Source organism: Octodon degus, unplaced genomic scaffold, assembly GCF_000260255.1.
Source record: "Octodon degus isolate 3935 unplaced genomic scaffold, OctDeg1.0 scaffold00016, whole genome shotgun sequence".
Lineage (NCBI taxonomy): Eukaryota > Metazoa > Chordata > Mammalia > Rodentia > Octodontidae > Octodon > Octodon degus.
In genome coordinates this window covers 25,403,827-25,416,725 of record NW_004524592.1, presented here as the reverse complement: position 1 = coordinate 25,416,725, position 12,899 = coordinate 25,403,827, and the positions used below count along the sequence as shown (strand labels likewise).

Sequence of the window (12,899 nt, the reverse complement as noted above, 5' to 3'; positions counted from 1 at the left end):
ACTGAAATTCAGGTGCAGATCTACAAAGTTTGGATCTATCCAGCTGTGCCTGGCTTGGGTCTGGCTGCTGTGCTCAGCTCCTTCCTGCTGCTGCCCTTGGGGGTGAACCTGTTGTGCCCCTCTGGCAGGATGTTCTGCTCCTGGACTAGCTGGGTGGTTCTGTCCCCTACTCTCTCCGCAGGGATTGCAGCTGCAGGGTTTCACCTTAGGCCTGTATGCCAGGCCTGAGCTGAGTCTGGAGGGGACAAGGTGAAGTAGGCGGGAGAGGCAGCTTTCCCCACACTCCCCGGGCCTGGGCTAGGACTGTATCTGGGGGCCCTAGAATGCAGCAGAAATTCTCATGCGACAGGTGGGGTGATGGGGGTGCCGCAGTGTTGGGGGGGGCAAAGGGGGTGGAAGAGGGTCTCACCCACGCTGCATCTGAGTTGGGACTGGCAGGTCCCTCTGGCGCAGGTTAGCTGGAAGCTCTCCCCTATCCTAACTATTTTGTATATACAGATACAAAATGGTTCTCCATTTATATCACCTTTTTTTGTTTGTTTTGTTTTGTTAGAGATGGGTATTCCATCGCCATTTAAATGTTGTAGGTACGTGAATTCAGCAAAAACATTCCAATATAGTCCAGTAGTCCATAATAATAATGGGTCATCTGTAGAACGGGCAGTGTCAGAAATTGTTGACTTGAGCCTTTTAACGCTCAACATATTAATATGGCTTTATGTTTTATACCTCATTTTTATACTTTTCTGCTGGCTGGTTAAGACCAAGATAAAGCAAGACCTATCTAACAAGAAATGTAACTTTTATATCTGCCAAGGTCAGTCAAATCCCCTCAGGATTTACCCTGAAACCCTGTACCACAGTTTGTAGGTCCTTTTTCAGTGTCAACCATGTGGATGAGTCACGGCCAATGCTTAACCAATTTGCTCTCTGTGAAAGCCAGAGAGAATCTTTTTCTCTCCATGTGACTCTCCTTAGGCACACTCTACTTCGCTGATCACTTTCCTCTAGTGTAAGAACTCAAAAAAGAAATAAAAATAGAAAGGTATAACACAATTAAAAGGAAAGCAAGAACTTAAGGATTAAACAATGAAGAGATGGCAAGGAGAAAAGGTAGGAAACATGATGGGGCAAAACCATACATTTATATGCACAAGATTGTTAAGGCAGTGATCCTGTGAATCTTCAGCAGGTTTTTGAAACTAACAGTTAATTGGTAGCATTCTCACCCTAATTATATAAGCTGATACCTGTGAACTAAGCAACTGCACTGAAGATAGCAGTGTGTAATACTAGGGCCATGCTTGGAATGCCTGTCATTCTGGTCTTCTAAATACGTACTGCTTGTCATGTCATATCAACTACTGCTATACTGTCTCTCAAGTAAATGTTTGTTTAAATAAAAAAGGATAATAAATGAAAACAAGAGACAAGAAAAAAATCTCATAGGACTGTCCTGCTACAATGCTGTATATGGTTAAATTTATAAATTTCTGTGAAAAATATGTAATTGTTCCTATTTTTATAATTTTTCTTTCTTTTTCTTCATTCTGTAGGGATCTAAAGTTTAACATATCAATACTTGATGGAAAATACCTGTTCATGTTATGTCCAAAGTTTGATATTCAGATAGATAGTGAGATTAAACTCAACTGCCTACGTTATAGGGCAATGTCATTAAGTGTCTCTTCTGGAGGGTTAACAACTTAAGTTTGCAGAGTGAAAATTAGAGAAAAAGCAGGGCTGCAAGGACAGCCAACATTTTGGTCCTATCCTTTCAATGTCAGTGAAGACTCAGGACATAAGAGAACCTGTACTGTAACATCCTGTAACTCAGTGATGTCCCAAATTTTCTGATCACACTCAGTTTTAGAGTACATTTTCCCCTCCACTCCCAGTGTTTGGACTTGGAAATGCTTATCAGTCTCAAAAACTACTTTAATATGTATTGATGGCCATGATGTGAGCAAATTCGTGTGAATCTCTGACTTTTATTAAATACCTATCCTTTTTCAGGCACAAAGGTGAACAAGGTTGTTCTTGGGAATTCATAGTTCAGTGAGAGAGAATACAGTCAAGTGGTTTGTTCAGCCATAGGCCTATAACCAAGTTACAGAAAACATGTATGAATGGAAGTGAGTAATTCTCTTGCAGAGTCAAAGACAGAATCTCAGCAAAAACCAGTGGTCTGCACCAGGCATGGTAACCCATGCCAATACTGGGAGGCTGAGGGTGGGGGATCAGAAGTTCAGGATCAGACAAGGCTCCTTAGTGAAACCTGGTCTCTAACCAAAAAGGGCCTAACATGTAGCTGGGCAGTAGAGCCCTTGCCCAGCATACACGAGCCCTATATGTGATCCCCAGTAAGATTCAAGGAAAGAAGCCCTGAAAATGCTTTCTAGGTTTAGGCTCATCATCTAAGCTGGTATTGTTGAATTATGAACCATGAGTGGGAACAGGAAGAAAAGCAGAAAGCTGTACCTGGGAAGTGTTGGCATTAGGGAAGAATTCTCCATAGAAGAAGCTAGCAGGCTCTTAAGTCTCCAAGCTCCCTGTCCACTCCAGCTGCGCAGCTCCAGCTGCAGCCTTGGCTCAGCAGCCGAACAAGGGTGTGCACTCCCAGCCATTTCAGGCCAGGAGGGGCCTCAACAATTCACATTGATCTCTCAGGTGTGCGAGAAAGACAGCTTGAGCATCAGACATATAGGCAAGGTGAAACCAGTGTGTGGGTGGCAGCAGGGTGATGTGAGAGTTACATGGCAGAACCCATCTGTTTTTGTTTTTTGTTTTTATATTTTAGGGAAGGGTTTACAGGGTGTTCAGGGTCTCACTACTAGATCGGACTCATAGTAATCCACCTGTTTACAGCCTCCCAAGAGCTGGGATTGCAGGTGCGCGCCACCACGCCCGGTCTAAATTGCCATCTTAGTGTGCCCCAGGGGCAGGGCCAGAATGGCGGGCAAGGGGATTGAACCCCTGGCCCCTGCACCTGCTTACAGGTGCTTTAATCCGCTGAGCTATGGTCTTTGGATAACAAACTGAAGGGTGTCTGGGAAGGCTTGGCAGGAGGCTAGGGGCTAAGGGAGCTTTGTGGTCACCCAGCTGGGCCACGGGTGAGACCATGGCGAAAGTGACTGTTGGTTCTTGCAGCAGATGGCAAGGACTTAAGCCGTGCCACAGCAGGGAAGACTGTTCAAGGAACATCAGGAATGCAGAATAGAGAGCTAGGCAAGGGGTCAGCTGAGTGAAGTCTAGAGGAAATGGAAAAGCAATCTTTGTGTCTTGTTTTTTGCATTATGATCAGAGAGAATTATTTGGGAAGTAGATTGTCACTCCTGCTAAGGCAGTGTAAATTCCTACATCTGCTGATGCTCTTGACCACTCTGGCTCTTCTTGGCCATAAATATTTGAGAGTTTCTGGGAAGACCAGAACTATCACTTCCTATAACGAAGACAGTGAGTTCCCAACCTGTGGACTCTACTCTGGGTGTTCCTGTATGTTTAGACACCAGTTGCTCCACTGTGTGTCCTTGGAGGTAGCTGTGTATTCACAAGTTGTGTTGTTTGTTTCCATGCCCTTAGGATTCATGTGGAGGGCAGCCCTGTGGATGGCCCCGAAGCAAGCCTGATGGAACAGGACAGAAGCAGCCATGTGGTGGGCAGCACACTCGGTCCTTTCCTGATTCCAGCGCCAACTCCTGCCTGCCAGCTCGAGCCCCTGGCAGCCAAGCTGCAGAACGGAAGCCCAGTCCCTGAGCGGCCTCACCCCGAGCTGAACGGGGATACCAGGTGGCAGGCCCTCAAGAGCTGGTCCGGGGTCCCCCCAAGCAGCCGTGCCAGTCCTGACTTCCTCCATGAGGGCCGAGGCTTTTCCAGCTGTCTAGAAAATGGGGGCATAAAGCGCACAGTCAGTGAACCATCTCTCTCTGGGCTCCATGAGAACAAGAAGCTGAGACAAGACCAAAAGGCCAACGGAGAAGGAAAGAACCTCGAGGAAAGCCAGGAAAGAGATCCTTCTAGCAGCCAACCTCGTGCCTCTGATGAGAGTGAGAACAAAGAATCCGTGAGCTCCAGAGCCCAAGAAAATACAGCTGAAGACCTCACCACTTTTCTAATGCCAGACTACAACAGGTTGGAAAACCAAGCGCATCCAGTTCTGAGTGAACAGGAGCAGAAAGATGACACATACCAAGACGAAAACATTGCATTACTTCTGAAGAACAAGGCAGTGCTCATGCCTAATGGTGCTACAGATTCTGCCTCTTCCCTGGAAAATGCATGCAGTGAATTCCTGGAAAAACCACCATCGCGGTGTGATCCAGGTTGTGTTTCCACTGCAGTGCACAAGACCACATCTCACAGCCATGCCATCGACGGCCAGGCTTCTCCCCAGCCGTCCTGTGAGGTCACTCCCCCGTCGCATACCTCAGGGCAGATCAAGGGCCCACAGCTCTCGGGCTCTGAGCTGCCCCCAGAGCCAGCTGCGGTGGGGACCGAGGCCTGCGACACAGGTCATGCCAGGCCACCAGCTGCAGTGCCCGGTACCTGTCCCCTCCAGAGGCTGGCACAACTGCGGCCACAAGAGCCGGCACTGGAGATGTGCCCATGTCCTGTGCAGACTGGTGACACACACATGAACGCGGTGCCGGCGTCTGTGAAGGGGCTGTGTGCAGGGCCGAGCAGCTTGCAGGCTGCTGGCAGCAGCTCCAAACAGTATTCACAGCAAAATGAAACGAATGGTGCTTACTTCAAGCAGAGCTCAGTGTTCCCTAAGGATTCTTTCTCTGCTACTACCACACCACGTCCGCCACAGTTGCTTCCTCCCCGTCCTCTGTCTCTTCCCTCTTGTCCCATAGGAAAGGCCGCTCTGCCAGATGCAGCTGCAGGAGATCACAAGCAGTCCTCCAACCAAAGCATTGTAACTCTCCTACGGGAAGTGAAAACAGAGGCCCAACCCGAGGCTCCACCACCCCAGAGTCCCAGTTCATCGCTGTATGCGTCCTGCCCCAGCCTGAGGCTTGCACAAGGACCTCAGAGTAATGGTGTCCATCAGAGCAGCACAGCCACACTGGGGCCTGTGCTCCTGTGTGCTGAGAAAGCACGGCCAGCCCCAGACCACCTAGACCATCTCAAACACAGCCATTCCATCCTTGCTCCTGGGAGAGAGGCGCAGGACCCCTGCCCACCACTGCTAGGACACAAAGAGACAGAGAGTCTGAAGAACCAAGACCAGCAACAGATTCAAGGTCTTGCACTCCCAACTCAGCCCTATGTGAAACCAGGATGGATCGAGTTGAAAGCCCCTCATTTTCGTCAAGCCGAATCTCATCCAAAAGGCAAGGAGCCCTCACTGTGCTCCATGCTTCAGCATCAGCCCACACCTGCTATGCAAACACCCTCCAGACCATACACTGGAAGCTCTGTGCCTGGGGGGCTCTCAAGGCTGGCTTATGCCCCCTCACAGGCCGTGCCAGTACAGCACAAGTCCCAGATGTTCCACGGAGACTTGAGTCATGGGCAGCAGCGAGGTATGGTGGACCAGCATCTCCATTTTCCCCAGCTTTCTAGCCAGAGCTGCACCTCCAAGACAGACGCCCTGCCTGCAGCCTGCACACAGGCACTGTGCACCCCTCAATATTTCCAGCAAGTTGCAGATCCCCGAGCTGAGAGACTACAATCCCCATTGTTAAAACAGCACTTGAATATACGGGCTTCAGAGCCGGAGCCATTTTTACACTCGCACCTTTTGCAGCACAAGCCCTCTAAGCAGGCAGCACAAACGCAACCACCCCAAACCCCACCATTTCCTCAAAACCAGCAGCAGCCACAGCAATTACAGATGAAGAATAAAGAACAAATGCCTCAGACTTGTCCTCATCCCCCAAGTAACAATGTTCAGCACGGAAAGGGATCATTCTTTGGCCGTGTTAAAGTGGAAGAACACCTCAGTGGGGAAAATCAGTGTTCAAAAGCAAATGAGTTCCAAACTCAGAACACCCAAGCAGGACTGGAGCAAGGACAAAATGTGAGTAGCAGAAATTCCCCATATGAGCAAGTCTTGAAATCAAGTCCAAGCAAAACCCAGATTTCCTGTTCCAACAGTACACACTTAGTGCCAGTGAATAAACAAACTATCGGTTCTGAATTCTTTGCAGTACATAAGACCCAACACTTGCATCCCATGCAATATTTTCTAAACAATGTGACTCCGGGTAAAGGTATTCTGCGCAGGTGCTTTCAAGAACAAGAGCAGAAGCAGCCTCACGCTCTAGCTCTCCAGGGACATATAAGCAGAAACCAAGACCTGTCCGCACGGCAGGCTGCACAGCTAGTGCAGCAGAGATACTTGATGCAGAGCCAAGCCAAGGCTTTTCCTGCACCTGAGCAGGCACAAAATCCCACACAGACCCCTCCCCAGAAGGACATTCACAAGCACGCAGCCCTAAGGTGGCACCTCTTGCACAGGCAAGAGCAGCAGCAAGCAAAGCAGGCCCAGGCGGAGTCTTGCCAGGGCCAGATGAACAAGCCAATTAAGCTAGAGCCTGGGTCCAAGCCCCCTGCCTGCATGCGCCCTGTGTCTCTGCAGCAAGACCCCAAAGTGTGGAAGAAGCCAACCAAGCAAGAGGCCCCTGCCACAAGTGGTGACCACGCACAGCCGAAGAGCATCCTTGACACCATGGAGCAGCAGCTGAAGCAGTTTCAGGTCAAATCCTTGTTTGACCATAAGGCTCTTGCCCTCAAGTCACAGAAACAAATAAAAGTTGAGACATCAGGGCCCCTCCCGGTGCTGTCGAGACAAGCCAGCTCTGCAGAACTCGATGGCCAGGCCCCAGCAGTCGAGCCACAAGCAACTCCTTCAGAAAAGACACCCACCAAAAGAACAGCTGGCTCTGTTCTCAATACTTTTTTAGAGTCAACTTCCAATTTGCTAGATGCCCCTATAAAGAATTTTTTGGATGCAACTATCAAAACTCAGTATGATTTCCCATCATGCCGGTGTGTAGGTAAGTCTAGAAATGGCCTGAGGCACATGGTGCTTCCCTGGAGTTAGAAGATGTATCCTCAGATATGGGATTTTTTCTTTTTTCCTTTTTCTTTCTTTCTTTTTTTTCCCCCCCCAATATTGAGTCTGGGAGCAATTTGTAAAGGCTCATAAAACTGCAGCTTATATTTTTGTCTTTTAAATTATAGGTACTTTTGCTGTAGGAGAGAAAAACCACACTTTGTGCAGCATTTTTCAGGAAAACTTAAACAATTGTGCCCATTTTTTCCCCTTCCATTTAGAAATGTACCTGTTTTACATTAACCCACCTATCTAATTCTGAAATCATTCTCCTGGGCAGACATACAGTCAGGGTAAAAGAGGAGAAATCTAACATTAAATAACTGCCACATGTGAATTAATGTAGGAGTCTATACTTTTTTTTTTAATTCAAGCTTAAATCTGTTGGTAGTTTTACCAGATTTTTAAGTAATGATGAAATTATTTCTTTGTCCGTGGTGAGTTGGGGAAATTCTTTTTTTAAACACTTAAAACATTGTGATTTATACTATCTTTCTTGATAAAAATGGGATTTTTTTTTTTTAAACAACAGCTTTTTGTTCAAATTGAGAGTATATGATGGGTCTGAGAATCAAGAAACATTTTTTGCTAGGTGATGTAGGTCCATGCGTGGGCGGACACCTGAGTGACAGGGTCCACTTGGCCAGGGAAGAAGACATTTGAAGGGACAGATGTGAACGGTGTGGGGCGATGATGTCCCTCTACGCCTTGTGGAGGGCTCCGCCTATGCATCTTCCTAGTAGTGGGTAGTTCCGGCCACCCTTGCGGCCCCTCGTCTGAGCCGGTCCCAGCCCTCCACCTCTGGTGCTCAGCCTAGTGCCTCTTCCTTTTACCCCGACTCTCATCAAACTGCTCTAACACACAGAGACTTGGGTCTGGATTGAATATTCTTATTTTCAAAGCAGAGTAAATTTTGTGGGAAAATGACCAGAAAAGGGCATCCATGGCAGTAAGCCTGGTAATATCTGGGTGGTGGGATGGGACAAGAAAAAATGTTTTCAAACCTTTTTGTATCCAAGTGGCAGGAAGACTTTCAGTTAGCTTTAAAATGTTTTATTTTCAGTTGAAAAAACTAAATAAATTACATATAACACATTCTAATTCCTCCACTATTTTCTTCACTCAATCCCACTTAATTGGTTTAAAATAATTTCTTGTACCATACCCGAATTGTGATTTAATAATTTTTCCAGTGGCCATCATGTACACGTACTTAGTTACCTGGCACATTTTCTAATAGACCAGTCCATCAATTTACTTATTTTAAAGAAAGAAAAATTTTGAAAATCACTTAAGGCCCTTACTGTGGCACTGGGGGATAATCTTTGTGGATGTAGCCTTTATATTTAGTATAATTGAGGTCTAAAATAATAATCTTCTATTATCTCAACAGAGCAAATTATTGAAAAAGATGAAGGTCCTTTTTATACCCATCTAGGAGCAGGTCCTAATGTGGCAGCTATTAGAGAAATCATGGAAGAAAGGTAATTAATGCAAAGGCACAGGGCAGATTACCGTTTATCCTTTTGTACATGTCAGACATTCGCAGCCTTCCCGCACACTGCAACAAGCAATTGTAAATCGAGTGATTATTAGCAGGCTCAGCTCCCTCGGGGTTGCCAACACACCACACTGCATTCACCAGAGAGTCACAATATTTGACAAAGCTAATCGTCTACTGGCTGGCATGGGCTGCCCACTTGGAGACAGATGCCAGCAAACTCAGGCACGAACAAGAATCAGCCACCAGCCTGCCAGACACAGGGTGCAAGCGGCAGTGTTAGGAGGGAAAGAGTGAGTTCACGCCCCTAGTGCTGTGAGTGGAAAGTTGCCAGGAGACAGAGCCCGTCGGTGGCTGCTTTGCCCCTGTGTCTTGTTTTGTTGCCAATCCCAGCTACGCAAGCATTTGCCTGGATGACGGCTAATTTCTGCAAGACCCCAGAAGCAAGCACAGCAGTGCAGACGGCCTTTGCTAGCGCCATCAACAGCCCTGTCACTCCAGTAGGGTGTCAGTCCATGGAGGGGACAGGCCATTAGTTTCCACGTGGGTAGCAGGAACATGCTCAGTATCATTTTCCTTCTAGTTCCAAAGTATTAACTTGTGAATTATGTAGAAACTCACTCAGTAATCACCCAACCAGGACCCTGGCAGAAGCAGTGAATTTCTGTGATTTTACTTTTATTATTAGCAAGAAATGTGTAGTGCTTGTGTCAGAAGGGGAAATAGTCTATTTTGGGAACTAGCCTATATTTTCAGAGTGGCTGGATACTAATTATTGGCTATGCCCCCTTTAAAAAATATGGCAGAATTCTTTGAAGAACAACTGGAGCAAAAACCCTTGATAATTCCTTAAGTTTTAAAACAGCTAAGTTTAGTAAAGGACAAAAATAAAATAGCACATAATTTGTAAGGCTGAATGTAGCAAACTAACCTAAATTTTGTGCTTTGTAAAATTACGTATAAAAATAAACCTTCCCATTGTTTTCACCCAACAAAGTTATAAAACAGTTCATTACAATTTTCAGTACATTTTGATACTGAAGAAAAACAAGACTATTACCCAGTTTGCTTGGCTTAGAACTTTTTTTTTTTTTTTTTTTTAAGAAAATAAACTTCCATTTTCTCAGGATGTGGTCATAGAATAAAATTGTGCTCAAATGTTCAAATATCTTGGCTGCTCGTTCAAGTCATTTGCTAATTGTGTCTCTGTGTGTTTCTGTGGGTTTTTTTTTTTTTAAGGCTTGGAGAGAAGGGCAAAGCTATTAGGATTGAAAGAGTCATCTATACTGGTAAAGAAGGCAAAAGTTCTCAGGGATGTCCTATTGCTAAATGGGTAAGTTTGGCTCAACAGTGCATTGGTCCCCAGTCCTGGGAATTTTGATTAACCCTGAGAATCTGGTCACCAGGTCACAGCTCAGGAACCACTATATTTACCATGTATTCTGTTAAGGAGGCAGATTCATTGTCAGATTATGAATGAACTGTGTTTAAGTGAAACTTTCAGTAGTGAGCTGAAGGCCCATTCTGTTATCTACCTAAAAAGTCCTTGGAATACAAAATAATAATAATAATAATAATAATAATAATCCTTTAAATGTCCGAAATATTTTTAGGAAACTCTTGAACTCAGCCCCTGCACGCCTTATCTCGCTGTAGCTTGTCTTTGAGACAGGGCCTTGCTATGTAGTTCAGGGATTCACTGTGTAGCCCAGGCTGGCCTTGAGCGAGGCACCACCACGCCCGTGTGGGTTCTGGCTTTCATGCGGGGAGTTTGCGTGGTGGATGCTGCCTGCGCAGCCCCGAGGAGTATGAATCCCTGAGTACTCTGCGTGTAGAGGCAGGAGAGGCAGTGCCAAGTGCTGCTGCATGTCACCCTTCTTTGGGCCCTGGCGTGATCAGGGGTGAAGCTGAGCTTCCCCTGCCCGCTGTGACCCGGTTTTGTCGGGTGGTGGGTGCGGGGCGGCTGGCGACCCACAGGTGATCCGCAGGAGCTCGCCGGAGGAGAAGCTGCTGTGTCTGGTGCGGAAGCGCGCAGGTCACGTGTGCTCGGCGGCCGTGATTGTGGTGCTGATCCTGCTGTGGGAGGGGATCCCTAGGAACATATCCGACCGGCTCTACGGCGACCTCAAGGAGATCCTGCGCAAGCGTGGCACACTCACCAACCGGCGCTGTGCGCTCAACGAGGAGTGAGTGACCCTGGGCATGGGTCGGGTGGGTAGTTTCGTTTTGCTTGCCACAGACTCAAGAGTGCTTCTGGCTGGCCTGATCACTCCGCAATCCTCCTAATCCTCCTGCCTTGGCCTCCTGGTGCTGGAATTCCAGGCGGGCACTTCTCTTATACATTTATAAAGTGGGGAGCGGAATGCCTGCCTTACTGTTAGCTTTAGTCAGCTTCACAACTTGCTGGCGAAAATATGAGGGGCGTGCACCAAGGAGCCATTCACACTCGGGCCGTATGACCACGAGTCCGCAGCCCAAGCATCTGTGCCCACGTGACCTCCACTGTATCTACACCGGCAAAATCTGTGTGTATCCTTGTGCCACCACCAATGTGTCCTGGTGTCTCGGACACCAGGGAAGGTTAGCCGGAAGCTTTGGGAGTCCCAGCGCAAAGAAATTTAGATCTCAGGTGCATGTGTAGGATCTGTAGAAGTTTTTTAGAAGGGACCGGCCAAATAGCTCAGCAGATTAAAGCACCGGCAAGCAGGTGCAGAGACCAGAGGTTCGATCCTCCAACCTATCATGCTGCGCCCCCCCCCCCCCCCCCGGGGGGGGGGCGTGTTGAGACTGCAAGAGAGATTGAGCATGGTGGTGTGCGCTTGTAATTCAGCTCTTGGGAGGCGAGTAAGATCTAGTAGTGAGATTCTGAACACCCTGTAGACCCTTCCCTAAAAGGTCGCTAGTCTTCCTTTCAGGCACACTGAGTCTCCCAACTAATGATCAGTTGCTTCCATTTGCATGTCTAAATAATGAGAAATTTGTGATTATGGCTAAACATTTTCTAGGAAAATGAAAATTTGAGGTAGGATGCCAAGGGTATGCAGTTAAATACAGTTAGTGCAGGCACTATTTAGGTTTTCTGTTTGTTTCTTTGTTTGTTTTTAAGGTATTTAGTACAGGGTCTCACTATGTAGATCGGGCTTGTAGTTATCCTGCTGTTTTCAGCCTCCCAAGTGCTGGGATTACAGGTGTGCACCACCATACCCAATCTGTCACTATCCCTGCGTGCCCAGGGGGCGGGGCAGGCACGGCATGCCTGGGATCCAACACTAGCCGCTGCACTCTGCCTAAGCAAGCACTTTAGTCCGCTGAAGATACCTGGCCGCCATCGTTTCTATTTTTAACTTCATCTACTTAGCATATAGCCAAGCCATGGCTTGGCAGAAGCTTCCTGTTCTATATACTACGAGTATGCTATCCCTGCCCAACCCTGACCTGCATCCCAGTTCTCCCACTTCCCTGAAATAGTAGTTATTTTGGGCAGAATTAGCTGGGAAATAATTTTTAGTTTTGCATTTTTTGTCTAACTCATCACCCAACAAACTACAAAGTACTTGGTGGAGCTTGAAGCAGTGCCCACCACGAGGGCACTGAGCAAATCTGTCCTTCTGCTCCCTTGCTGGACTGGTGGTTTCGCTAACACTGTATCAACTCATGGGCTTGGGGCCTATTCTGGGCTTGCGGCAGCAAGGCAGTGCTCACTATTCTTAAGTTGTGTTTGTAATACGGAAGTGCAAGCTGGCTTTCTGTGATCACTATGCTCATGTTTGGAGGGTGTGGGCATGACTGCCCTCTTCACAGCCCTGCGGTGATTAAGTGGAAGGTAGGAGCTGCTGGTGTGTAACACTATGACGGCTATGCTTGTTTCTGAAAAAACCATGCATAGGAGCTTTCAATTAGAAAAAGGAGTATATAGCAGCCTGAGTTCACATTGGAAATAGCCCCCCCCCCCAGGAACTCAGTAAAGCAGATGACTGCGTGATGATGGATTAACTGGCCTAAATTTATTTTTCTCTGCTGGGGAATTGAACTCAGGTCCTTATGTGTGCTAGGTAAGCATTCATCACTGAGCCACATCCTAGCCCCAAAGGGTTTTTATTTGTTTGTTTGATTTTTGCAGAGCACTATATGTTTTTAAAGTAGAATTCTTAGACTTGATGGCTTGAAATTGTAACTCACTGAGGAGGTTAATACAGAAATGACAGTTGTGGTTGTGTTTAAATTTCTTGAAGACTCACCCTGCACATCCGTTGTTCAAAAATTTTATGTATGTCTGATATTCTCCTGAAGATGTTTCTTTCATTTCCTATAATTACTTTTACTTGAATTATTATA

The 12,899-nt window shown here is 46.9% G+C and overlaps 1 protein-coding gene across 3 annotated transcripts in view; it reads left to right on the top strand.

Moving 5' to 3' along the window:
• Tet2 (tet methylcytosine dioxygenase 2) overlaps positions 1 to 12,899 on the top strand; it is a 92,801-nt gene that overhangs the window by 47,549 nt on the left and 32,353 nt on the right. The window contains exons 2-5 of one of the 3 annotated variants that reach the window (XM_004626707.2): positions 3,583 to 7,004; positions 8,457 to 8,547; positions 9,804 to 9,897; positions 10,542 to 10,750. In XM_004626707.2, coding sequence (XP_004626764.1) covers positions 3,629 to 7,004; positions 8,457 to 8,547; positions 9,804 to 9,897; positions 10,542 to 10,750 — 3,770 coding nt within the window. In that variant the 5' untranslated portion in view covers positions 3,583 to 3,628. Of the gene's footprint in view, positions 1 to 3,582; positions 7,005 to 8,456; positions 8,548 to 9,803; positions 9,898 to 10,541; positions 10,751 to 12,899 lie in introns of those variants that run through there. The other 2 variants (XM_023710030.1, XM_023710029.1) reach the window with 2 other exon arrangements.